The 27,878-nt window shown below is 46.0% G+C and overlaps 1 protein-coding gene across 2 annotated transcripts in view; it reads left to right on the forward strand.

Annotated features, from left to right (window-relative positions):
• The window catches only part of ASS1 (argininosuccinate synthase 1), a 76,726-nt gene that overhangs the window by 32,697 nt on the left and 16,151 nt on the right, over positions 1–27,878 (forward strand). For both annotated transcript variants that reach the window (XM_081847171.1, XM_081847172.1), the window contains exons 9-12: positions 8,016–8,106; positions 11,410–11,494; positions 12,862–12,926; positions 19,827–19,958. In XM_081847171.1, the coding sequence (XP_081703297.1) occupies positions 8,016–8,106; positions 11,410–11,494; positions 12,862–12,926; positions 19,827–19,958 (373 nt within the window). The remainder of the gene's footprint in view (positions 1–8,015; positions 8,107–11,409; positions 11,495–12,861; positions 12,927–19,826; positions 19,959–27,878) is intronic.

Genomic DNA, 27,878 nt, shown 5'->3' on the forward strand with positions numbered 1-27,878 from the left:
AGGATTGTTTGGCCGTTACTCCAGCTTAATTCAAGGGATATGGCCCACTGTTTTTTGTTCATGGATCCCCAGAAGCCCAAGGACATCTGTTAGATTTCAATCTAACTAAAAGTGGGGCCTGCCACAAAATGTTGCAGCATGCACTTCTCTTTTTGCAGGAGTGCTCCTCTTTAGGGTTCTCGCTAGCCATTAGCCCCTCCAAGATATTATTAGCTGTTGCTGCTTAAGCAGACATCCTTTCACCATTTTTATTTTCCAAAATGACATCCCATGAGAACTCATCATGCTCAGAATTCAGGGCACATGTTTGATTTGGGGTGCATGTTTGGCCCCACAGATGTTATCTTGGTACACTTTAGATTCCCCCAAAGTATGCCAATACATCTCCTTTTGTCCTCAGTGGACTCCTTTCACCTCTAATTGTGTTGGCATTTCATTCTAGCATTTGGTGTTGGTGGGAAGAAGCTTTCCATCATGGTCGTAGAAAGAGGTTTTGTTTTTTGTTGTCCTTTAATAGCACTGGAACTTGGAAGTGCGTGTGATGGGCTAAAGGGGCTCGATGGTCCTTTGCAGGCCCCAATCCTCACCACCAAGCACCAACCAGGCAATGGCTCCTGAGGAGACCATATCTGGACACTACCAGGAGGCTCCACCAAGATTATGGTAGGGAAGGGCCCCAGTTGCAGGACCTCAGCTAGAATGAAGGGTGCAGAAAGCTGGAGGGTATAAAAAGCCCCACAGTAAGGAGAAGGCAGGTTGTGGAAGACCTCGTTTCTCAGTAAATTTTGGTTTGTGGGCCTGCAATGATGCAGTTGCGATGCAGTTTGGAAAAGAAGAGCCTCAGACTACAACCTCAAGGCTCTATTACTGCAATGCGCTCTAGGTAGGGCCTCCTGCAGGCCTGGTTTGGAAAGTGCAGATGGTACAGTATGGGGTAGTCGGGCTGCTGATGGGGGCACCTAGTCAATAACATGGGAGACCCTTGTTAGAACAGCTGTACTGGCTGCCCATCAATGACTGAGCCAGGTTCAAGTTGTTAATTTACAAAGCCCTGAACAACTCTGATCCAGGGTACCTTGGGGACAGCCTGAACCTTTATATCCCAGAACGACCACTCGTTCTTGCAGGAGCATTGCAGGTCATTTCCTGAGTTGTTGAGTTTCATCTGAAAACAAAAAGAAACTGAGTCTGGAGTGTCATGGCCCCAGCCCTTTGGAACTATTTGCCAATAGAGATTCAGCAGGGACCTTCTGTTTTAACTTTTAAACGCCTGCTGAAAAAATTTCTATTCTGCCCAGCCTTTGTAGGCTATTAAGGAAATTTCTTTCTATAGTGAGTTGATAATCTCTGATTTTTTAAAGTGTTTTTTTTTTAAAATGTATATAGATATCATCATTGCAAGCTGCTCTGCTTTTAGGGTTGATATAATTTTTTTTATTACTATAAGGAAATAAATAATTGCTGAGGTCAGCTGCATCCCAGCTACCTGAGAAACCTGGAAAAGATCCTATCTTCCAGTACTGGGAATATATTCCATTGGGAACTTCATTGACCAAAATGGAGCTGCACCCACTTTTTGTTGGTGAGCGAGTTCAATCTGTAATGTTTAAATAATTTAAGTTGCACATCTTCCCACTGCTCCATTCCCCCCCCCTTTATGGCTGCCCCCTAGCCTTCTCCTTGGGCACTCCCATCTGCTGGTGGTGTCTGCTTGATGGGATAAATGTTCTAGTTGGACCACAGCCAGGGGCTCTTTGTACTAAGTGGAAGCCTTTCCCAGTGACTTGAACAGCTTCTGATCCAGGGGGCTGTGTGTATATGAGGGGTTCCCTTGGAAGACCCTACATACACACACCCTGAATAAGGACCTAGGAAGCTGCTGTATTACTGAGTCAGTCCATCTAGCTCAGTATTGCCTGTTCTGACTGGCAGCTGTGGCTTTCCAGGTTTTCAGGCAGGGATGCTTTCCCAGCCCTACCTTGAAGAAACCAGGGACTGCTGGGGACTTTCTGCGTGAAAGGCAAATGCTCTAACGCTGAGCCACAGTACCTTTAGAGAAGAACTATACCTCAGTGGTGGGTCACCAGAGGTGAATCTCTGCTTTCATGAACAACCAAATTTTCTAGTCCCTATGGGGTACTTGAAAGAGCTTGCGGAGTATCCAGTCCTTCTGCTTCTGAATTAGAGAAGGACTGGACACTCCACAATTAAATAGGAAGGCATAGGAAGAGGCCAGCTCACCCATGAGGCAGGCTGAGCCAGTCGCCTCAGGTGGCGGAAGCCCAAGAGGAGGCATCCCTGCAGGGACCCTGCCCACATCACCACCTCTGCTGGTGGCAGAGAAGTGTCTCCAGCAACAGCTCTGGCCCAGCAAGATCTCGGGGAAACTCACCAGAACCTACTGTCGCTGCCTCCACTTTGCTGGCACTGCCACACAACCCACGCAAGGGAGGCACCTTCCCATTTCATCTTCGGTGGTGAAATGGGACATGCCACTCCTGCATAGGAAGTTGCCTTCTCCTCAGTCAAACTATTGGGTCCACCTAGTTCAGTGTTGTCTTTCCCCAGTCCTACCTGGAGATGCTCAGGGTTGCACCTGGCACTTTCTGAATGCAACACAAGCTCTCTGCAATTAAGCTGTGGGCCTTCCCCTAAAAATGAGTTAAGATTCTAGTCCTTATGGTTCTGAATGAAAGGCTGATTTAAATGGGGACATAGGGAGCTGCCTTATACCGAATCAGAGCCCTGGTCCATCTAGCTCAGTACTGTCTATGCTGACTGGGAGTGCCTCTCCAGAGTTTCAGGCAGGAGTTTTTCCCCAGCTCTATCTGGAGATGTTGGGTATTGAACCTGCATGCAGAAGCAGAGGCTCCACATTATTCTAAATCATGGAGGGGAACTGGATGGGCTAGTACTGCCTCCAGCAACAGGTAATAATGTAATATCTTCATTTAGTTATCATTGCAATAGCTTTTGACAGGCTTGATCTCCAGTGCATCTGTCTAAACTGTTTCAACCAGCGGTGGAAGCCCCCTTATTTGACAGGGGATTTCTTAACCATGCACCATGCAGAATGAATACTTCCTTTAGCCAGCCCTGAACCTACTACTGCCCTTGGGCTGATCTTATTGTAAAAACAACCCACCTGGAACATAATTCTTCATTGGGAGCCATGCCCACATTTTTATATTTTTTAATTTGTATCATGACATCATATTGCTGTTAGCTGTTCTGAGCAACGTTTGTGGGGAGGTAGTTAGTAGGCTGGTTTCAAAAAAAATATCTTCATCTGTGACTCTTTAAGGAATGTGGGGCTTCCAGCAAAGACAAGAACAGAAATTAGGTTCAGTTGAGCTCACATTTTAATTCAAATCTACCTCATTTGAACTTCCTGAAAACAGAAGCACAATGATGCTTTGAAATATGTGTGTCTTCAGGTTCTGTGCTGTGAAGTTCGGCAAGCAAATAATGTGTCTGAAAATATGCATGAGGAAGTACCGTATTTTTCGCCCTATAGGACACACTTTTTCCCCTCCAAAAATGAAGGGGAAATGTGTGTGCGTCCTATGGGGCGAATGCAGGCTTTCGCTGAAGCCTGGAGAGCGAGAGGGGTCGGTGAGTACCGACCCCTCTCTCTCTCCAGGCTTCAGGAAGCTATCCGCAAGCCTTGCAAGCCCGGCGGGAGGTCCCGCGGGCTCGCAAGGCTTGCGGGCAGCAGCCTGCAGCCCAAAAGCTTAGGGGACAGCGGGGAGACGGAGCGCCGCCACCCCGCTATTCCCCAACCTGATCTGGAGGCTGGCGGGGGGGGGAGAAGCAAGCTTGCTTCTCCCCCCCCCGCCAGCCCCACAAGCTCGGAGCGCCGCCACCCCGCTATTCCCCGACCTATCTGGGGGCTGGCGGGGGGAGAAGCAAGCTTCTCCCCCCCCGCCAGCCCCACAAGCTCGCGGGATAGTGGGGAGGCGGAGCGCCACCACCCCGCTATTCCCAGACCTGGTCTGGAGGCTGGCGGGGGGGGGGGGAGAAGCAAGCTTGCTTCTCCCCATCGCCAGCCCTCAAGCTCGGGGGACAGCGGGGCAAGCCGCTGCCCCACGGAGGCTAGAGAGGCTGTTCCTGAAGGCAGAAGAGGGAGACGGAGTGCTCTGTCTCCCTCTTCTAGCTTGGGGATGGCTGCGCAAACCTGGGGGGGGAAAAATTTTTTTCCTTGATTCCCCCCCCCCCCAAAAAAAACTAGGTGCGTCCTATGGGCCGGTGCGTCCTATAGGGCGAAAAATACGGTATGTATAAAAATGCATGCATTGGTGAAAATTAATCTTTATTAGGGAGCATTTTCTAGTATCATTATAGAAAATGGCTTGCATAATTGTGCATTATGCAGTATGCTAGTATGGATTGTCTGATGCTGCATGGCAACCAACATATGCAGTGATTTTTTTTTAATGGGCAGTATAATTTGTGAGTTTGGAGCTGGCCCACCAAAAACTGGGCAAAGTCATGGTGAAGTCAAGTTTTGGTCCACCATCTTGATTCAAAATGACATGTTGACAAAAGCCACCTACTTCCACCTTCATGCCAAGTATATCTCAAGAGGCATCCAAATGCATAGAGAAGCGACAGACAGACAGACAGACAAGCAGACAAACAAGTAGACAGACCACTTTTGAAAATATATAGTACAGTGGTAACTCAGGTTAAGTACTTAATTCGTTCCAGAGGTCTGTACTTAACCTGAAACTGTTCTTAACCTGAAGCACCACTTTAGCTAATGGGGCCTCCCGCTGCCACCACACCGCCAGAGCACGATTTTTGTTCTCATCCTGAAGCAAAGTTCTTAACCTGAGGTAATATTTCTGGGTTAGCGGAGTCTGTAACCTGAAGCGTATATAACCTGAAGTGTATGTAACCTGAGGTACCACTGTACACACATGTTAAAAATACACCTTTAAATTTGGCAACTGATGCATAAATGCGGCAAACTAAACTTTTAAGATTGGGAGGGGAGTGAAACCAACATGGACAGATTGGTTCATCACTAGGTCCCTGGAGTTGGGAAGCAAGTGGTTTCTCAGTGGACGTGATGCAAACCTGTGTCAGCTGTACAGTTTATACACCCACCCTTTCTCAAACTGAATTTATCTTTTCAAACCCCTGTAAACATCAAGCCATCCTGCATTCGGGCCTAGATGTTGTGCACAGTTCCGCTCTCCAGCCGTTGGCTAACATGACGCCTCAGAGTCGGAGGCTGGCCCAGAAAAGAGCTGGACTCTGTGAAATTGCAAAGCCAGCAAGTAGACAGAGGAATTTATTTCCACATGCCCAGAGAGATTCCCTTATTCTCTCTCTCCCCCCTTTCTCTTCTTCAGCTCCACCCCCCACTTACTGCATGCCCGCAAATGTGGAAATTCATCAGAAGCCCCCGAGGCATAAACTAATTATGGGAATGTTGTTGCTCTTTTTCCCACCAGCCCGGTTTTAAGAGATAAGACACCCCTGTGCTGTAAAAATCTGGTGAGGGGGGTGGAAAAATATATATACATAAAGGTTGATGTGTTTTGAAATGGCTTTTTTGCTTTGCTCCTCTATTTCCCCCCTGGGTGTATTAACCTTGGGGACACCGTCAAAATGCACAGTCTCCCAGAGCACCTGCTGGGGTCAAGGCTAGTCATTAGTTTTTCGGTCAGTGCAGAATAAACCCCATTTCTCTCCCTCTCTCTCTCTCTGGAAGTGTATGGGGTTCTGCCTCTATCTTTTCCCTCTCTGCCAAAGTCGCATTCCCCCCACCCTCCGCCGTTTTCCCTGCCTGACTTGTTCCTCCATAGCTATTCCACCTCCAGCTGTGGGGGCGTCAAAGGAAAAGATGAGATCAAGTTGAGGGGAAAAAATTGTCTGATTCCCCACAAGGCCCTTTGTTCCCAAACACCTCCGGTGCTCTCATTTTGCAAAGGGTGGCAAAATAATAATAAAAAATCCCAACCCTTCCTTTGGCAGGGTTTCTTTCTTTCTTTTTTTGCTGCCTGAGCAGTCTTAGGCTTTTAAAAAGAGAGGGGTGTGTGGGTGTGTGGGTGTGTGGATTGCATGCATAGGAGGCTGGGAAGTTGTCAAAGGGAAGTTGTTAAGAGCTCCAAGGAAGCCTCCATGCTCAGGGGAAGTATATCTCTGAATGCCCGACCATCACACTCTCTCACGATGCTAGAACTCGTGGACATCTGATGAAGCTGAATGTTGGAAGATTCAGGACAGATTACAGAAAGTCCTTCTTCAAGCAGGACATCGTTAAACTATGGAACTCACTCTTGCAGGAGGCAGTGCCGACCACCAACTAGGGTAGCTTTAGAAGAAGATTGAACGAATTCATGGAGGAGAAGGCTATCAATGTCTACTAGTCATGGTGACTCTGCTCTGCCTCCATGGCTGGAAGCAGCAGTCCTTCCAAACCCCAGTTGCTGAAATCCTGCTTGTGGGTTTCCCACCGGCATCTGGTTGTCCACTACATGGACCATTGTCCGGATCCAGCAGGTTCTTCTTATGCTTTTATGTTCCTGTGTTAAAGCCATTAGCAACTCCAATGAAGCCCCCATGACCAGAGGCAAGATGCCAGACTACCATGCTCAGAAGGCCTTGTGGTTTATTCATGAGATCCCAGAAGTATTCAGCTGGGCTGCTGTTGGGGAGAGACTGCTGGCTAGACCTTCGTCTGATCCAGCCAAGGCAATGCTTAGTTTCTTAAAAGGAAGTTCTGGCCAGGCAACTCTACAACATCAGATTGTCCCACAAGCAAGCACTTGATTGCACCAAAAACACTCTCCCCACTTGTGCTTCCCAGCAATTGGTATTCAGAGGCTTCTGACAATGGAGGAAGAACGTGGATTTGTATGATACTCTTTTTGAAGTCATCCTAGTTGGTAGCCATCACCACAGCCTGCAGGGAATGTTGTAATGTAGGCAGGACCATGTGAGAACACAGGACATGCTGGTCCACAGCAGCATAGCGTGGGGGGGGGGGGCACAAGGGCAGTTGCCCCAGGTGCAAAATTGTTAGGGGTGCAAAATTTCAACACTTGGTGCTGCCTCAATACAGCTGCATGCTTCCGTAGCTGAGCTCCATGCAAACCAGGAAGTGACCTTTCCAGATGACAGAACAGCTTTTTTTCTTATATCTGCAGCTGTGATCTCCCTGGGTGATGCAGATGCCATTAGGCAGTTGAATGCGCATGCGTACTCTGTCCGTTTCCCTCCTTCCCCCTACTCTCTGTGCGGCCACCAGGCACTGGTAGCCCGTGCTATGCCACTGGCTATCCAATCAACTTGTCTCTCTATCTTGGCATTCTCCTTCCCAACAGTGGCTGACCAGAAGCTATAGAGGCATGGTGACAGCCCCATCATTCACACCTTCTTCCCTCCCAGCATTTAGTATGTCAAAGGTTATCTAAACTTTGAAAACTAGAGTTTTTGCTGCTAGGTCTTATGGCTGGTTTCTAGAAATAGATCCTTTTCCCTATCTATTTAACCAATACTTTTAGGAAAAGCTGCTTCTGCTTGTAACCAGTGTCATGTTCCATAAGTCTGCTATTGACAGAACATTGCTGAAAATTCTCAGAAGATATTTTTTCTAAGCCCCTCCCCCCGAAATTTTATTTATTCACCCCTTTCCCCCTGAAAATGAGCTGCATTCAGCAGAACATTCCCTGCAATCCTTGTGTGCGGTTGACAACAAATCATGTGTTGATGATATCACAGGCACTAGCCAGTAGGTGCCTGCACAGTCATCTCTCCTCCCGCCCCTGGTTTGAACTGATCAAAGCCACCCTGAACTGATTTCAGAGCTCACCCTGGGTCAGAAACAAATGTATGCTTGTACTTTGAATGCCAGGAGGGGTTTTCCAAACCACACCTTCCATTCCTGTCTTCACTCCCAAATTTCCAGGGCTTAGGTGATTTGCATCCAGTGTTGCTAACACTCATTTCTCTCTCTGTCTCTCTGTCTCTCTGTCTCTCTGTCTCTCCTCTCTCTCTTACAGAACCAGGCACCCCCTGGCCTTTACAAAAGGACAAGAGACCCTGCTACAGCCCCAGACACTCCAGACATCTTAGAGATTGAATTCAAGAAGGGTAAGGACAGTCTTTTTGCAATGCTGCATTGTGGCCACATTCGGAAGAGTGAGTACAGTTCTGGTCACAACATCTAAAACAGGGGTCAGCAAACTTTTTCAGCAGGGGGCTAGTCCACTGTCACTCAGACCTTGTGGGGGGCCCGGACTATATTTTGGAAAAAAATAGTGAATGAATTCCTATGTCCCACAAATAACCCAGAGATGCATTTTAAATAAAAGCACACATTCTACTCATGTAAAAACACACTGATTCCCGGAATGTCCGCAGGCTGGATTTAGAAGGCGTTTGGGCCAGATCTGGCCCCCTGGCCTTAGTTTGCCTACCCATGATCTAAAATAAAAATGTAGGCTTGGAAATGGTGCAGAAAAGGACACTCTAAATCAGGGGTGCCCAAACTTTTTTCAAAGAACATGCGTGAGGGCCGACCAAAGTTGTTGAGTTCTTTTTAGTATTGAAGTTGCTGAGTTTTTACCCCAGGACGTATACTGCCACGGGGGCCAGGTTACATTGACTGGTGCACTGCATTAGGCCTCCAAAACAGACTTTGGACATGCCTGCTCTAAATAGTCAGGGGGCTTGGAGCAAGCTTTGAGGTGAGGCTTTGGTGCTTTTCAGTAGACTTTGTTAACATATGAATCCAAAGGTCATCAAGCAGAGTAATCAGATGATGGGAAATCAAGCTTTGGTTGATCTACTGATTAAGAACCTAAGAGACTGTTGGATCAGGCCAGTGGCCCATCTGGTCCAGCATCTTGTTCTTAGAGTGCCCAACCTGATGCTTCTTCTGAGAAAAACTCAAAACAGGACCAGAGCCCAGGGGCACTATCTCTTCCTGTGGTTTCCAACAACTGGATCAGAAGCATTACTTCTTCTGAACATGAAAGCAGAGCAGAGCCTTTGTGGCTACTAGTCATTGATAGCCTTCTTCATGAATTTGTCTCTTAAAACTATCCAAGTTGGTGACCTTTACTGCCTCCTGTGGGAGTGAATTCCAGAGTTACTATGTGCTGCATGAAAATCCCTTTTCTTTTATCTGTCCTGAATCTTCCAACATTCAGCTTCATTGGATATCCACAACTTCTAGTGTTATGAGGGAGAAAAACGCTTTTCTGTATCCATTTTCTCCATGCCATGCATAATTTTATCATTGTCTATCATGCTGCCTTTTTTCTAGACTAATAATAATAATAATAATAATCCCCAAAGCTCCAACCTTTCCTCATAGGAGAATTGCTTCAGCCCCTTAATAATTTCTAATTCTTCAATATTCTTTCTGAGGTGAGGTGACCAGAATTGTACACAGTATTCCAAACACTATCACACCGTAGATTTTTATAAAGGCATTATATCCACATTTTAATTTTCAATTCCTTTCCTAACGATCCCTAGCATGAAATTTCCCTTTTCCACAGCCACTGTGCACTGGGCCGACATTTTCATAGAATGATCCACTACGACGCCAAGGTACAATATAGTTAATAGCCTGATCAAAGCACAAATAAATTAACCGGTAGGGAAAGCGAAGGCCCATCAATGGATTCTCCCTCCATCACCATGTGTCCACCCAGCATCCCTACTGGATGACACAGAGTGATGCAGTGAGGTTTAATAACTCACTCTGTGTTTTGAGAGAAAGGCATGCTCTGGCACCCACAGAAACCCACACGCACCCACATGCTACCCTCCTTTCGCCTGCAAACACATCCTTGTTTTACCCCCTAGTTAATTTATTTGAAGTTCTAATCTAATTATTAACTATTTTAAAAGGGATAAGCAGCTTTCCTGGACAATGCCTGCACTCCTCCAGGCGGGCCACGTCCGATCGCTGTCCGAAAAGGCTACAATAGACCGAGAAAGACGATGGCGAGGAGGTGCTGATGGCTGTGCTGACCAGAAAGAGATTTAGGGTTCATTATCGCCGGGGCTTACATTTAATAGTCATTTACAGCCGAATTCATAAACCCTCCAGTCTCCTAGCCCACTTTTTCTTTCCTGTGTATGTGTGTGTAAGGCGCAGGGGGGACAACAAAAAAATAAAATATATAAATGGGTTTAGAATGGAGACGCTGACAGGCAGCCTTCACCACACAGCGGGCCTTTTGTAATAAAGACTAGAAAGGAAGCTATTGAATCCTGATTAGTGACTGATAAAGCTCTATATGGTAATGAGGAGGGCAGATGGAAGAGAGATTAGCCTCTGAACAGGCTCACCGGCCTCCCCCCACGGCCAAGTTTTCCCCTATTTTTCTTTTATGGGTCTCCCACTCTCTTCTCCACCTCCCCACACATCTCCCCTGTGTCCTGCTTCCGTATACATTTATTGCTCATTTCATACTGGGGGGGGGGGGAGAAGAAAAGAGCGGTTTCTTTCTCTTTCAGTCACCACCTTGGGCTCTTCATGTCTTTCCCTCATGCTCTTAAAAAGAACAGAAAATAATATTTCTTTCTGTTTTGGTTGCCACACCTCTGGGCTTCCCACCCTCGGGGTTCCCGCCACTTCCCCTCACTGTCACCCTCTTAAAAATAAAATGAAAGTAAGTGTATTCTTGAATTCCCTGAGAATCGTCTTGGTCTTTGGCCACAAACAGTCCCAAGTCAAGCTCCCTATTCATTCCTGTCAGGTGGATAACTGGGGACATGTGCGGCATTTGTCCGCCAAATGGATGTTAACAGGGGCCGTGCGCTGTGTTTTCACTTGCGCCTCAGTTTTCCCGTCCTTTCTCCTCCTCCTCCTTTTTTAATTGTGGGGTGGGGGTGTAGAGTTTGTCCGCCGGGGCCGAGTCTCGGTGGCTGGTGGAACAGAAGGTGCGACGGGCTGAGACAATGAGGGAGCGTGAAATTTAATTAGTCGAGGCCTTACCCGCAATTTCAAGCTCCTCAAAAAAAAAAAGAGGTGGGGGGGGGAATAGACGGGCGGGTGGGAAGGGGCAGTTGTATGTGGGAGGGGGGAAACTTTTATTGCCTTAAAAAAAAAAACCCACCTCTTTTCTCTCAGGGCTTTTTTTCGGCCTCGTATTGTGTGAGGGTTCACCCGACCCCGCTTTTTAAAGGGGGAAAAAAACACCAGAGCCTTCTGAGTGGAGCAGCTTAGCCATGCCTTTTTAAGAAGTTATTTAGAGTTCATATCTGTCACATCTATTTAACACGTCCAGGGTGATGTTTTAAAGAGGCGCTCTTGACATTAATAAGGGGATTTCAAAGTCCAGTTCCCCTGTTACCCTCCCTGCCCGTCTGTTTCCTGTGCCGACTTTCTCTCCCCCACCCCGTCCATCTCCATGTCCCTTTTCTCTTGGCTGACAGGTGTCCCCATCAAGGTCACCAATGTCGAATACGGCACTGCTCACCATTCGTCCCTCGAGCTCTTCGTTTACCTGAATGAAATTGCGTAAGTTTCCCCGTCTGTGTTGGCCCCATGGAAGGATGAAGGGAGAGTGAAATTCATTTTGGTTCATGTTTAACATCAGACCTACCATAATTTGCGCTTTCTGGAATGATACATGAACCACAAATGCAGCCATCCTCTGAAATTTGCCCTTCTCCCAATTTTGCACTGTGGTTCTCCAGCCAATTAATGTGCCCCAAAATGCATCAAATAGGATAAAGCGTGTGTAAGAAAAGGAACATATTTACTGAAGATAACATACAAAAATGCATTATATTTCCCGGATTAAAATGTCAAAACGCAATATTTAAAACAGTTTAAAACACCTTACAATCACAAAAATAAGCTGGGTCCATACATACACACACACCTCATATAAGGCAGTGTTCCTGTGAGAAAGAGGGAGAGGAAATATACATGTCCCTCCTTGTCCTTCTTGTTTATTACCTGCCCTTCACCATAAAGACCTAGGGTGGGTTACAGCCATTTAAAGCACATGCAAGTTTGAAACAACTTGCAGTCATAGAAATACAGTGGGCCCTAAAAATATACACCTCAGGTGTCAAAGGCTAGGATGAAGAGGTGTGTCTTTAGCATTCACTGGAAGCTGTATAGTGAAAGTGCCCGACACATCTCTGTGGGGAAAGAGCTCCACAACTTAGGGGCTGCCACAGAGAAGGCCCTCTCCTGGGTGTCTGAGGGTGGTGGAACAACCAAGAGGTCACCCTCTGCCAGTCTTGGCACCTGGGATGTTATGTAGGGAAGGAGTTGACCTTTCAGGTATATGGGGCCTGAGTTGTTTAGGGCTTTCAAAACACTAATGTAAACACTTTGAATTGGGTCTGGAAACAAACTGGCAACCAGTGCAGCTGATTTAAAATGGGAGGAGGGGTATGTGGGTTCTAAATTTAACCCCATCCACTGAACCTGGCACCAGCTGAAGTATTGGAGTCATGTTCCAGGGCAGCTCCACACAGAGCACATTGCAGTAATCCAATTTGGAAGTTTCTAGAGCATGGAGTACAGTGGCTAAGTCATCTGTCCAAAAGGGGTCAAAACCCTTGTACCCAGCCATCCTGTGAGAGACCTTTGCCCTTTCCCTTTCCCATCATCCTTTGCTTCTGGTGTTTTGCACTGCCTTGCCTGCAGGTTTAGAAAAACATAGAACCATGGAATTTTTTAGAGTTGGAAGGGACCCCAAGGTCATCTATTCCAACTACCTGCAATGCAGGAATCTCAAACAGATCATACATAGCAGCTGGCCATCCAACCTCTTCTTATAAACCTCCAAGGAAAGAGAGTCCAGCATGTATTGTGGGAGTCTGTTCCATGCCTGTGAGCATTGACTCTCGCCTCCTTCCTCTCCACAGTGCCAGGCATGGTGTTGGGCGCATTGACATCGTGGAGAACCGGTTCATCGGAATGAAGTCTCGAGGTAAGCATTGTTCTTTCTGGACTTGCAAAGCTGCAGCTAAACCCAGACCTGACACACTAATTTGAGCTCCCTATATCAGAAGGGAAGGGGGCTCCCTACTATGTTGGCTTGCCTGGATGTCAGGATCATGTGTGGAGGCCCTGCTGGTGGTGCCACTGTGCTTTGAGGCCCACGGATTGTGGTGTATGGGAGTGCCTTATTGGTGGTAGGCCCAAGAAGTGCCCACTCTTTGGAGGTGGGCCTAGCAACATTGCTGTACTCCTTGTTGATTAGTCATGCACCTCTTTGAGATGCACCTCTTTGCCTAAGTTTTTGGAAGCGGTTGAGTTGTTTAAATCTGGTTGGAGATCTGGCCCTTTGGGACCAAAAGGTTCCCTACTCCTTGTCTAATTATTGGGCTGGTGTTGGCTATAATCCAGTAACACACAAGCTGTACTTCCATTTCCTCCTTTCCTGAACCTTGGAAAGGACCATAGCTTAGTGACAGAGCATCTGACTTGCAAGCAGGAGGTCTGAAGTTCAATCCCCAGCATCTCCAGGTAGGATTGAGAGAGATCTCCTGCCTAAAACCCTGGTGAGCTGCTGCCTGTCAGTGTAGTCAATATTGAGCTAGATGGTCTGACTCGGTATAAGGCAGCTTCCTGTGTTTCCCCCAGACAAGGGACAATGTCTAAACCTTCTTTTCTGAGGTCACTCAAAACTTGGAGCAGTCTGTTCCAATCATTGCTCCTAATAGGTTGGAAACAGTATGGTGTGGTGGTTAGAGTGTTGGACTAGGACCTGTGATACCAGAGTTCAAATCTCCCACTTGCCATTGAAGCTCAGCCTAACCTACCCCACTGGGTTGCTATGGGGATTAAATGAGGACTACGACCTGGGAGTCCAAGGTTCAAATCCCTGTTTGGCCACATAGCTCATTGGGTGTGACCTTGGGCCAGTCACTGCCTCTCAGCCTATAGCTTACCTCACAGAGCTGTTGTGGAGATTAATTGAGGAGGCGAAGAACCACATCTACCGCTTTGACCTCCGAGGAGATAAAAGGTGTTCTATAAATGCATTAAATAAATTTAATAATAGTAATAAATAAATTGATAGCCTGGATAGCTCAATTGGTTAGAGCGTGGTGGTGATGATAATGCCAATGTTGCAGGTACAAGCCTTATATAGGACAGCTGCATATTCCTGCATTGCAGGGGGTTGGGCTGGATGATCATCAGGGTTCCTTCCATCTCTATGATCCTATGATTCTAAAGAATTGCAGGTGGGGGGTTGAAGGTATCATTGACTATGGTGTGAACGCTCACCCCAATATCAGCAACGCCGAATGGGCTTTGTGAGGGGCAGATGTTGAATCATGCTTGCAGCTCAGGAAGTGCCATTCTTTCAGATCCTTCAGCTCCCTTGAAACAATTTCTCCCTTTCTCCTACCAAACTCCCCTCAGATCTCTAGGAGCGGCTGCAGGAATAGTGAATGGCATGTCTCTTTTATGTGGGTGCCCCCTAGAGGTGAAGGTTTTCAGAGGAGAATGTTTCAGGATGAAAACTACTGATTTTGGCAGTAGGGATACATGCGTGTATGTGTATGTGTGTGCTTGGGGAGACGTCTGGTTTTCTCTTCTTCGTAAAACAACAACAAATCTTTTAAAAGATATGTTATTCAAACCTGTTGCTTTTTTGACACTGCTTTTTTTTTTTGCCCCATCTGCATTGTGTACTTAAAGCACCGTGGTACCACTTTAAACAGCCATGTTGTTTAGTTGTTTAGTTGTGTCCGACTCTTTGTGACCCCATGAACCAGAGCACGCCAGGCACTCCTGTCTTCCACTGCCTCCCGCAGTTTGGTCAAACTCATGCTGGTAGCTTCGAGAACACTGTCCAACCATCTCGTCCTCTGTCGTCCCCTTCTCCTTGTGCCCTCCATCTTTCCCAACATCAGGGTCTTTTCCAGGGAGTCTTCTCTTCTCATGAGGTGGCCAAAGTATTGGAGCCTCAGCTTCAGCTTCAGAGCATAGCCATCATGGCTTGTAGCCATTGATAGCCCTCTTCTCCATTAATTTGTCCAATCCTCTTTTAAAACTATCCAAGCTGGTGGCCATCACTGCCTCCTGCAGGAGCAAGTTCCATAGTTTAACTATTTGCTGCATGTAGAAGTCCTCTCTATTATCTGTCCTGAATCTTCCAATATTCATCTTCATTGGATGCCCATGAGTTCTAGGGTCATGAGAGGAGGGGGAAGAAACACAATTTTATTAACTTCTAACATGTCACCTCGTTCTCCAAACTAAAAAGTCCCAAATGCTGCAAACTTTCTTTATAGGGGAGTTGTTCCTCCAGATCTCTGCCTCCCCAACTCTTTTCTCTCAGTTGGTTTGGATTTCCTCACACCAAGAATACTTCAAAAAGGATAGAGTAAAGAAAAACATGGATTGAAGAAGTGAAAAGTGTGGGAAGGCAGTGATTTGGAGGAGAGCCTCATATGGACCACAGAGACTTAATGGAGGCCCATGAAGCTAACTGTCCACATTAAACGACAAAAATGTTTCAGTTCTTAGGAACTCTTGACATGAGTGCTAGGGGCTGCCAGAACCTCAGTTTCCCTTAAATCTTGCAGGACTTGTGACTTTTGCTTTGATATAAAAATATGTGGTGTTTAGCATTAGCCGGAAAAACAACCAATAATAAATTACATGTAACAAAATGCTTGGAGGTCCCAGAAAGATTTTAGGCTCCTTGGTGGGATTTTATCTCATAAAAAACAAATGGGGATGCAGAGGACTTTGTCTCCTCAGTACAATGTGAAATTTGGCTTACCTGATGCTCTTAAGTACTTTGGCAAGCTAAGTCTCTCCCAGTTATACTATGCTGCCATTTTGTAATTCTATTTATTTCTATTTTGTTGATTTGTTTATGTCCATAAGTTACTATTTTTTTAATGGCAGTCTGGGTGAGGTCACTGTCGTACTATGGAACTCGTTCCCATAGGAGACAGAGATGACCTTCAACTTGGATAGCTTTAAAAAAGGATTAGACAAACACATGATGGGAGGAGAAAACTACCAATGGCTACCAGCAGTCAGATGTAGCAATGGATCTGAATACCAGTTGCTGGAAAGCAAAGGAAGGGTGAATACTCTTGTTCTTGTGTCCTGCCTGTGGAATTCCCTTGAGGGTCTGTGGTTGGCCACTGGACTGGATGGATTCCCTTTGGCATGACCCAGCAGGCTCTTCTCGTGATTTCATGTATGGAAGGGGAGAGGTTTCACCCTCCTTTCATGCTCCGGAGTGCGCTGGAGTTAGTTCCTCTGGTTACAGAGTGTCACAGGTGGATTGCTGTCAAGGCAGCCGAAACAGCTTTGCTGGAGGTAAACAGACAGCCGAGGTTACAAATTAGAAATTTTTAAGTAGCGGCAGCTGTCTTTTATACTCCCCCTCCTCCCATCACCCCCCCAATCCTCGTCCACTTTCACGGCAGCAATTACGGCGTGATTGAAATGCCGTGAGCCACGCATCGCTGACACCTCTGTCTTTTTCCTGTAAACATGGAGAGATGAAAATAGACACTTGGAGCGGCGGTGAGTGTCACTTTGAAGGTGGCTCTTGTCTCCTGTGCGGCGACGCAGGACGGGCGCCTGTCATTTTCCTCTCCCCCACGCACGGTGGATCGTACTTCGACTGTCAAGAAGAAAAAAACCCCAGCTTCCAGGCCTACAGTCTTTGTGGCTTCGGGTTCCTGTCACAAATCAAACAAAAACAAAAGAGAGAGAGAGAGAACTGGGGAGGCAGACAGATAGAAGAAAATAATCCATTTCTAACACTCCCTTTTTTCTTTTAGAGAAATGTGTGGGGCAATATGGAGGGGGAGGGCTGCCCAGGGAGGAGGAATGGGTGGATGAAAGCTTATATATACACACAGAGAAAACCAAGCTTTTTATCTGTCCAAATTAACTTTAACATCTTCTGAGGAAAGGAGAAGACAGATTAATTGGAGTGGATTAGGGTTACTGCGCAGATTTGGTGATATGAGGCTACCCTTGTCTTGCCACAGATATTTTTGTTTCTATGTTGTTGTTTCTTAAAAAACCCTCTGTGGTGCACAGGGGTAAGCAAACTTTTTCAGCAGGGGGCCGGTCCACTGTCCCTCAGTCCATGTGGGGGGCCGGACTATATTTTGGGGGGGAAATGAACGAATTCCTATGCCTTTTAAATAAAACACACATTCTACTCATGTAAAAACACCAGGCAGGCCCCACAAATAACCCAGAGATGCATTTTAAATAAAAGCACACATTCTACTCATGGAAAAAATGCTGATTCCTGGGCCATCCGCGGGCCAGATTTAGAAGGCGATTGGGCAGCATCCGGTTCCTGGGCCTTAGTTTGCCTACCCATGGTGTAGAAGAACATTTTTATTCTGCTGCACACTCAAGGGATTAAGGAACAAGGATGCGCTCTCTCTCTCTCTCTCTCTCTCTCTCCATCCCCTCCACCACATTCCTCTCTTCCTTCGCATTGCACCAGTGCAACTGTCTGCCATGTGTCCTTAGCCCTGTCACTTAACCACTGCCAAACATTGCAAGCTCATTTGGAATTGCAAATGCTTAGGGGAGAATTTGGAAACCTTCTAGTGGGATTCGTTTGACAGTGTGTGTCCACCTACTTTCCACCCACCATTCCTTCCCATGGAGCTCCTCTTTAAGTGGCTCCTGGGGTTTTCACACTGCCCTCTCCATCCTCCCAGGATTACCGTAATATAATCTTGGGACCCTGGCCAGTGCCATCATTGGATCAGACCAGTTCCTCCTAGCTCTGTGAGGCAGGGAAGTGGGATGTTTTTCAGCCTCTGGACTACATTCCCTCCTGGGCAACCTTTTGAGGGGTGCAGGCCAGCGGTGGGTAGAACCAGAGGCCTGAGTGGGTGAACCAATGGATGTAAATTTTGGCTTTGTACAGTAGGCTAGTTTGTAGATATGCTAACTCACCCTTTCCCTATGTTCCATCAAGCCAACAAGAGTTCAGGGACACACTTCCATCCATCCAGGCAAATAACACCTGGAGGTGTGAAGCAGGGCCACTGAGGGGTGTGGCCTGGGGACACTTCCAAGGGCCAGGTAGAAACTCATGGAGGGCCACATTTGGCTCCTAGGCCTGAGGTTCCTCTGCCCTGCTGTAGAAACTTTCTTAGCTTCTTGGGCTGTGAAGATCTACAAACATCAAGACTTGGTAGGTCCAGCTGGTTCCCCATCAAACCAACCTGTGAGACATGAAAGGTCTTTGATCTCCTGTCCATGGCATGAGTTTCTTTTTCTCCTCTTTCTCTGTACATCAAAAGAGATACATCAAGGTGTCAGGCTTCCCCCCAGTCTTTCTGGGTTGGCAAGATCATAGCCTAGTGGCAGAGCATCTGCCTTGCATGCAGAAGGTCCCAGGTTCAATCCCCAGCATCTCCAGGTAGGGCTGGGATAGACCCCTATCCAAAATCCTGGAAAGCCACTGCCAGTCAGTGAGGAAAGTACTGAGTTAGATAGGAACTCTTCTGCTAGATGGGAGTGAAAGTGGACCAGGAGTAGAGCTGGGAGAGAAATATGATTCAATTGATGTATAAAAGCAAAATTACCTAATTCACACTTTCTGAGACAAAATGCAAACTGAAATGCAGACCTCCTTCAAGATTTGTCCGTCAGATGCAGATAAAGGTGACCAAAATGATCAATGGGATGCAGTAACTCCTTTCTGAGGAAAGAAAGGTTGCAGTATTTGGAACTTTTTGCTTTAGACAAAAGGCAAGTGAGAGATGACAGGATAGACATTTATAAAATGATGCAGGGCATGGAGAAGGTGAGGGGGGGGAGAGTTTTTATCCCCTTCTTATAATGCTACAAGTTGTAGAGATCCCATAGAGCTTTAAAGGCGAAAGATTTGTGTGGTCTGAAGAAAACCCAGAGTAGCCCATGAAGCTGACTGTTGGAAGATTCAGAACAGATAAAAGAAAATCCTTCTTCATGCAGCTCATAATTAAACTATGGAACTCGCTCCATAGAATGCCTTTCTCAAGGCTGTTATTTATGCACACTTTTGCCATTTGTAATTTTTTGCAAGCAACTCCCCCTTCCCCACGCAATGCATTTCCTTGCGTTATTTCCACACATTTATTCTATTTCATTCTGGTCATGGAACCTGCTTTGCATGGATGGATTTCAAAGGAAAGCTGTGTTTTATGCATCATCTTGCTACAAACAGAACACAAGGTAAACCACATGTTAAAATGTGGACTCCGAATGGACATTCTCCCATATCCCCTAAACTGAGTTAAGATTGGCAATGAGGAACAGATTGTGGCGGGGACAGTCTGGGTTGGCAGCCCCCAAGTGAAGGTAGATTAAAACTACCGTCCCCCCCACCTTCTCAGGTACCCTCCATTTTTTGTCACAGCTGAGACGGGAGAGGGGCTTTCACTTCTTCTTCAGTGGAACCATGTTGTGGGGCGGGGGGAGCGAGGGGGAAGGTTTTCTTCCAAACCCCCACGACTTTGCCCCGCGTGGCTTGTTTAATTACAGGTTTTCAGGCACAGACCGGTGGGCTTGCTTCAGTGGGGGGAGTCGCCTCCAAAACCCTGTCATTTAGCCTCGTTGGAGTGCCTCTTCAAAGAAGGGAATCTAGAAATTTTCTCCGCAAGGTGCGGAGTGGACTGTCTCGGCCTCAGCATGACTATAATGACACATGCATTTTACGGCAAGCTGAGAGTGAATGGAGCCAGGACTGCGGCTCCTTCTGTCAGCCAAATCATTATTTTTTGTCATTTCCTGACAGTTTGGGTCTCATTCATTCCTCTCCCCCTCCCCCTCTTCTCTTCTCCCCCCATCTTCTTTCTTTCTTTCTCCCCCTGCCTCGTGAAATGGCTAGGTATCTACGAGACTCCAGCGGGGACCATACTGTACCACGCTCATTTAGACATTGAGGCCTTCACCATGGACCGGGAAGTGAAGAGAATCAAGCAAGCGTTGGCCTTGAAATTTGCTGAGCTGGTGTACAATGGTATGTAGCATCAAACAAACAAACAAACAAAAAAACGTTTTCCTTCCAAGAGTGCCTCTCTCTGTTTTTCATTTATGCTTTGGTATAAAGCGACAGAGGAAGTCTGCATCTTAGATGTCGCTCACTACCATTGCTTATTCCTTGTATTTTAGGGGTGGCTCAGTTACCCAGATAAATTTAACCTAGTTCTCTCCTCGCCACACACACACACACACACACACACACACACACACACACACACTTCAAGGTATAAGCAACTGTCAGTCCACACTTTCATGTTACATCTTTCTTTCCAGATTTCATATGAAATAAGGCCTATAACATTTGTTCCATTAACTAGTTAGGTTTTCTGTTGCGGGGCAGGAGGGAGACTCACAAATTTAATCTACTAAGATTAACATCGTATTTCAGTTGTTTTAATCTGCCCTGGGACCTTAAGGTGAAGGTCAGATAATAAATGGTAACAAAAGCAACAACAGCAACAATATAATAAGTCAGTTTAAAACAAACAAACAAGAAATTAAAAAATATAAGTACAGTGGTACCTCAGGTTAAGTACTTAATTCGTTCCGGAGGTCCATTGTTAACCTGAAACTGTTCTTAACCTGAAGCACCACTTTAGCTAATGGGGCCTCCTGCTGCTGCTGCGCTGCTGCTGCACAATTTTTGTTCTCATCCTGAAGCAAAGTTCTCAACCTGAAGCACTATTTCTGGGTTAGCGGAGGCTGTAACCTGAAGCGTATGTAACTTGAAGCGTATGTAACTTGAAGGGTATGTAACCTGAGGTACCACTGTAATCATAACATATATGGAGTGCTTGTTGGGGGTACTCAAAGGTATGCTGTACTGGCCCCTTTTTTCCTCAAAGAAAAGGACTGGTTAAAAATGTGGCGCTTACTGTAACAACTTCATGGTGAGTACCAGCAGCCGTTTATCTAGAAGAAACGCACTGTATATATCTTTATATGTGTTTTTGTGTGTGTATTACAAGGGATTCTAAAAACCAAAGAAGGCAATCACCATCCTTGTATTTAACTGTTTGCACTTTGCTAATTCTTTTTTGGGTTTTTACCCTGACTTTCAATGAAATGTTTTCAAGGAGGCTATTTGAGGAGGATGTATCGCAAAGTGTACAGGAAGAAGAAAAAAGGGGGAAACCAGAAAATTTTAAAAAGAGGCGTTTCCCCTTCTCTTCCTCCCAAAGGAGGGGATGCCTCTTCTCAGGATCATGTGCATCATGTTCAGATATCTGAGCATGTGATAAAAGCATGCTTTTTGCTAGCTCTTCTTTTTATCCAGCATCTGCAAGTGCAATACTGATGGAACAATTCAAAATCAGACTGTGATTTCAGTGATTGGCTAACAGCCTTAGTAAACCTTCCTATCTGCAATATGGTGCCATGTCTGAACCTGTGGCCTCCCAAAGCCCTCTCCTGACACAGCCAGTGACCAGGTTATGAAATAGATAATTCCCAGCCACAAGTCACCATCTGGAGAACAAAGTCATAATTCCCCACCTGGGATGGTTGAGGGATTCCATTTTGATGTGAACGGGCCTGATCCATGCTTCTTCAACTAAGGTGAAGATTGGAATACAGATCTCCTTTTGCAGGGCTCTGAATCTTGCAATGCAGTCCTTGGCTTAAAACACACACAAAAGGACCAAAATGTGTTAAAATCCATATTTTGGGGAATAAGATGCATCTAGAAATGCATACATTGAGACCCTAGCATTTTGTGCTAATAATTTGGTGTTAAATATGAATTTAGGTAAGTGCCTAGATCTTGGGGTCTGCAGATATCTTGGAAGTGCTCACTGCATCTCTCCTGTTAAGCATTTGCAAATATTCTATCCCTTTCAAGGGAAACAGCTTTAGACTTGAGCACCATCAGTAACTGATGTAGTTCCTGAGTCTCTGTGTGTAATTGACACACTTGCTATTGTTACATGCCACCCCTATCTTCTTCAGCAGTGTAGGATTCCAGAGGTTGCTGGTGCATTTTACCCAGAGCTCGTGTTTCCTTTCAGACAATGAGGCACAGCAGAGACTTTTGTGTCTTTATGATATATGGTTTATTCACACATATATACAACCTGAACGTAGATGAAGCGTTTGCAGAGCATTCACTTCCCAAGAGGCCCTAGCCAAGCACAGCATTGGATTCAAAGAACAGCTGAAAACCATGCTCTCTGTCTCCTTTTTATCAGCTTGCCACTATCAGCCAACATCATGTTCTGCCCCGCCTTTCTCTGCTTTCCAAACTGCTTGCAAACCTAACATTATCCTCCTGTTTGCTTACATCACCCACCCTGAAATCCTAAGCTACTTTGGTCTCTGCCCACCAGCACACACCTGGAGTCTGCAGTCTTCAATCTCTCTTGGTGGTTTCCTTGACCTTACTCTGCTTCATTCCTTAAGAATTAGGGGTGACTTGTACCCACAAAACTCTGACATCCCAACAAATCTGGAAATCTCTGTCTGGTCCTCTGATCTCTCCCTAGGCCACAATCCCACCAGCTCTGTTATGCGCCTTCCTCACATGTTTATAGCCTGGCTAGACAGTGTGTCCTTCCTTTAGCTTGCTGTATGGAGGACGGAGAGTTGTGTGTATAGAAACTAGCCTGATGATCAAAGGTAAAGAGTTGTCATCAGTACCAGTCCTATTCAGACGCATTGAATTTGCTAGGCATAACTAAGTTGCATTACAGTCCATGGGCCTGATCTATGTTGAATTCAGTTGGAGACAACCCAAAATCGACATCCCATTGCTCCACCCAGTTTTGTCTCTGATCTGCCCACCCCACCACGGACACCTGCCCCTCAAGGGGGTGCCCAGAAGGGAATGTGGCCCTCAAGCAAAAAAGTTATTTTCTCTTGAGCTTAGATGGCTATAGGGAGTGGTTCTCGTCTGGTGACACAGCAGCTCCAGCATGTTTTTCATACAGGTTTTTAAATAAATAAATAAATAAATAAATAAATAAATAAATAAAGTTTTTCAAAACTAGTGAAACAATGAAATTTCAGTAAAACAGTTTGAAAACAATTTTTTCAAACATTAAAAAAAATAACTAAAATAATCAATAAGCTAAAAACCACATCGAAATGCCTGTCGGCATTCTACATACCTGGAGAGGCTTGCCTACATTAAAATGTTTTTAGCAGGTGTCGGAAAGACTACAGTGAAGGCACCTGTCTTGTGCCAATAGGCAGGGAGTTCCAAAGGTTGTGTGCTACTATGCTAATAGATCAAGTTATTGGAAATGCAGAATGAGTGTTATGGAGCACCAATATCTTTGCCTGTTCCACAGATCCAAACTGCCCCCTTTGAAGAAAGCTGAGGATAATTAGAGGCCATTCCAACAGTAGTAAAGTGCTTGGCTTCCTTCCGTTAGAACACCACCCCTTTAAACTGTGAGCAGCTCTGCTTGAGAGACGAGACTCTAGCCTTCATGAGACCATAAGGCTTTAGTTGAGCTGGATCAGTATCTGCCTTCCCTGGCAGCTCTCTGGGTTCCCGAAAACCTGATTCCCCTCCTGTAGTCTTGCTTTCTTGGAAACTGGCAAGCACTCTATGAGTGGAACAAGTTTGCTCTTGCTGCTGGACAGCTCCCTGCTGACGCTCCATCTCCCCCAGGTCTTTCCAAGTTCCCTGCAGTACGGAAGGAAGGCCTGAGGATTTCCCAATGCTGATTGGACTCCAGCTCCCATCAGCTCCTGCAGCCAATGTGGTCAGGGATGATAGGAGTTGTAGTTGAGTAACAAATGGAGGGGTCACAGGCTCTTCCCTGCAGGCTGAAAGCATGGCTAATGTAGGCCCATTAATTTAAGAATATAATAAGAGCACTGCTGGATCGGGCCAATGGCCCATCTAGTTTAGCATCCTATTCTCACAGTAGCCAACCAGATGTCTGTGGGAAACCTGCAAGCAGAACCCACAAGAGAACTCCTTTCCTGTGTTTTCCAGCAACTGGTATTCAAAAGCATTGCTGCAGCCTAAAGTCCTGGAGGCAGAGCATAGCCATTGTGGCTAGTAGGCCTGGACAGCCTTATCCTCCTCCTTGAATTTGTCCAACCCTCTTTTAAAGCCCTCCAAGCTGGTGGCTATCACCACTCCCTGCAGGAGCAAGTTCCATAGTTTACATAACTCTTTGCTGTGTGGAGAATGACTTCCTTGTATTTGTCCCGAATCTTCCAACATTCATCTCCGTTGGATGTCTACAAGTTTTAGGTGGAATCTATGTATTTTTAATTTTTTTTAAAAAAAAAAATGCTGTGAAAATGCTTTTTAAAAAAAGTTTTGAAAAATGCATTGAATTTGGCATAGCTCACTGTCGCCATCTAGTGTCCCATTTGTATATTGCCTTTTACAAGACATTTAAAATGTTTTATTGGAGCTGTGTAGCTGAGTCCTTAATGTTAAGGGCTGTGTGTGTGAAAACCTTTTCTTTGTTCACTTTCTTTATGCCATACATCATTTATATAATCAGCTTTCATGTTGCCTCTAACTTGCCTTTTCTCTAAACTAAAAAAGTCCGAAATGCTATATCCTTTTCTCATAGGGGAAATACTCCATCCCATCAATCATTTCCCTTGCCCCTTTCTGACCCCTTTTTCAATGGGTATGCCGTGAGTAGGACTTAGTTCAGTCAACCCAAGGTTTTTTGGAAGTACTATAAAATTTGGTACACTGGGGGAGATGCTTGTTTGGAAATAATCTAGATAGGATTTTAAAGAAGCAGATTCTGTTGTTGCTCCAGCAAAATATTGTTGGATCTTTGTGGTTTAATTTATTCCTCCTTTCCTTCTTGAAGGAAACCTGCTATGTGATGCTGAGCCCACACTGGGGCACTGTGCATCCCCCTTTCCCCCTCACTCCCCATGATTGAGGATCTGGTCATCTTCTGTATGAGCAAACCATGGGAAATGGCAGGTGAAATTTCTGGTTTGCAAAGGTAGCTCTGAGAAGGCTTTTTTGGGTGTGTGTGAGGGAGAGTGGTAGCGGGGAGAAAAGGAGACTGTTACCTCTGACATTTCAATCAGTCCTGTGGTCAGCAGGGCCAGCTATTACAGAATTGCTGCAATTTGGAGGGTGAAAAGAAGAGGAGGGGCAGAAAGAACGGCTGTGCTGGAGGCTGTGACATTCCAGATGGGGGCTGGCATGGGAAGCCCCTCCATTATGAGAGGGTCTGGGTGGTAGATCTATGTTTATTTGCCCTTCTTCAGTCTGTTTCCCAGATTTAAAGAAAAAATACACAGGAAGCTGCCTTAAACAGAGCCAGACCAGCGGTCCATCTAGTTCAGTGTTGTCTGCACTGACTAGCAGAGGCTCCTCAGGGTTTAAGGCAGGAGCCTTTCCCCAGTCTGGCCTAGAGATGTCAAGGATTCAGCCTGCAGCCTTCTTGCAAGCAGAGCATGCACTGTGTCACTGAGCTGTGGTCCTTCATGTAAAAGGCTTCTAGTCCTCATTGTTCTAAACAGAGGGCTGAATTAAATAGGAACAGAGAGAACTGTCTTACTCAGGGCTGTGCTTTCTAGGCACAGGTCTGAGATCACTAGGTCTGTGTTCAAGCAGTTTTTGGTTGGTTGTTGTTGTTTTGTCCCATAACATTCTACCGCCATGTTCAGAGGCAGTAATGGTTTGGAATGCCAGTTGCTAGAAACCACAGGAGGGGGGAAGGCTGTTGTGCTTGAGTCCTGCTTGTGGCTCCCCAGAAACATCTGAGTAGCCAGTGTCAGAACAGAACACTGTGCTAGATGGGTTGTTGGCTTGATCCAGCAGGCTCTTTATTTTCTTAAGAAGTCTCTTGGACAACATTTGACACAGAGCAGGTCCTATCATTTGCAGCTTGCCCTGAGCTTTTGCAACAGGGTGGGAACAAACTTCCAGAGAATCAAAGCTGAGTGCCAACATACAACACCTGTTCTTTTAAATAAAAAAAAGTTTTTATTTTTAATTTTAAAAAACCCAACCCTCACAGCCATGCCCACTCCAGGCTTATGATGTTTTCCATTCTAAGAACAGAAACCATTTGCAAGATGATAAATAAACCATTTAGGCAAAGAGAACATTTTTTTTTTTTAAAGCATTTTCTTTCCTAAAAAAAATTAAAATAAACACAGGCCAAATAACAATATTGCAGATCACAGAGGACTCCACTCAGCAGAGGGAACCTGCTGGAGGCCAGGCTTTCATGCCCCTGTCTTCCTTAAACACCTAATTATTGTAACTAGTCTCTCTGAATTTAAGGCAATTAGCGGTTGTCATTTCCCTCCCCCCCCGCAAAATCCCCCTCCCCTGCTCCCCATCGTGCTGTGGGAAAGGTGGCACGGCAAATGCGAGAGACTTCCCCCATTTTGTTCTCTCTCGCTGCCAGGTAGAAGCCAGGTGTTGGAAATCTTGCCATCTCTCCCACGGTCCCTCCACTGCGAGGATTAGGAGTGGAATTACTCTTACAAAGTGAGAAGGTGACTAAGAAAGGGGGGCAGTGTCCCGTTGAATAGGAAATTTGCTTTGAAGGGGCAGATGGGGGGGGAGGAATAGTGGATGGAGAAAAAGGGAGAAGGGTGTTTTAAGGAAGCGATTATGTTAAACTGGGGGTGGGGTAGAAGATTTTAGGCCCAAGGGCCTCTTCGACTTCCAGAGAGCTTTCCGCGGGCCATGTGCTGGCGGTGGGCAGGGCCTGAGGCAAAAACAAGTGAAACAATTTTGATTTCATATATAACAACAAAATAATACTGTGGCGGCACCTATGAAAGGCAGGATATTGATACATTTAATAGTAATCATAATAATTAATTTACCTGCAAGGTCACCTTAGCTCACCTCTACCCAGTCAGCTGCTTCAACAGTGGAACTGGAACTTTTCCAGGTGCCTCATAACGCCCATTCTGCATCTGTAAGAGATCAGTCTTTTAGCCTGATGGCATCTGCCCTTTGGAACTCTCTGCCTTTTGACATCAGGCAGCGCACCCTCCAACATTTCCCCGAATGCATAGTATTCTATGCCTATCTATCTGGATAATAAAATAATCCTTTGTCTGAGGTTTGCATTTCAGTGAGTAGGTGTGGGCTTGCATGATGAACTTTTGTGCTCTTAGAAAGGAAACCTAGTCTTCCTGCCCACATGCTAGATTTCTAGGTGCAGGGATTTATTTAAATGACTACACCAGAGTATTCCATGATGCAAATCCCTTCTTGCAGTTGCAGTTCTGTGTTAACCCAGGCACAGGTTGACCACCTTTGATTCAATGCAATTATAAAAGCAATTACAGTCTGACCTAGGCAAACATGTTTTGCTCACTGCATAAGCACTTGTAGCCAGCTGCGAATGAAAAGCTGAGGGTGGCGGTGGCGGTGGCGGTGAGGGAGCCACCTGTGTGTAAGTGAGAGTGCAAAGGGATTAAAGGGATAAACTGTTCTGACCACCAAAAACAGTGAAATAGGATAGTTCTTTCATCCTCTGTCTGTTCCTCTGGCAGTGTTATGGACTAATTGGCAGCAGGAGTAGCAACTAATCCAGGGCAGTGTCCAGGAAGAGGACAGTCTTTACCATTAAGAAAATGGGCTGGTCCTACCGTTGATGAGAGAGAAATTCCTGCAAGAAAGCTTGGAGAGCTTTGTTCAGTCAGTGCAGACAATTATGAGCTAGCTAGATAGACCAGTGGCCTGAATCAGGATAAGGTACCTTCCTGTGTCCTGTGTTTCCCAGGGTCTGAACTCCCTCCCACCAGAGGGCTGGTGACAATGGCAAGGAGGCAGCTCAGGGTAGACAGATGCCCCCTCAGCCATGATCTGTAGGGAAAGGTGAGACTGTCCCCCCCTTGCTTGAGTGACGGCATGAGGTTACTTGATATATGAAAGAGATGGGGAAGGGAGTCCACCTGGGACAGATGGGTCCTGATCTCCAACCCGATAAAG

Source organism: Podarcis erhardii, assembly GCF_964252035.2.
Source record: "Podarcis erhardii genome assembly, chromosome: Z".
NCBI lineage: Eukaryota > Metazoa > Chordata > Lepidosauria > Squamata > Lacertidae > Podarcis > Podarcis erhardii.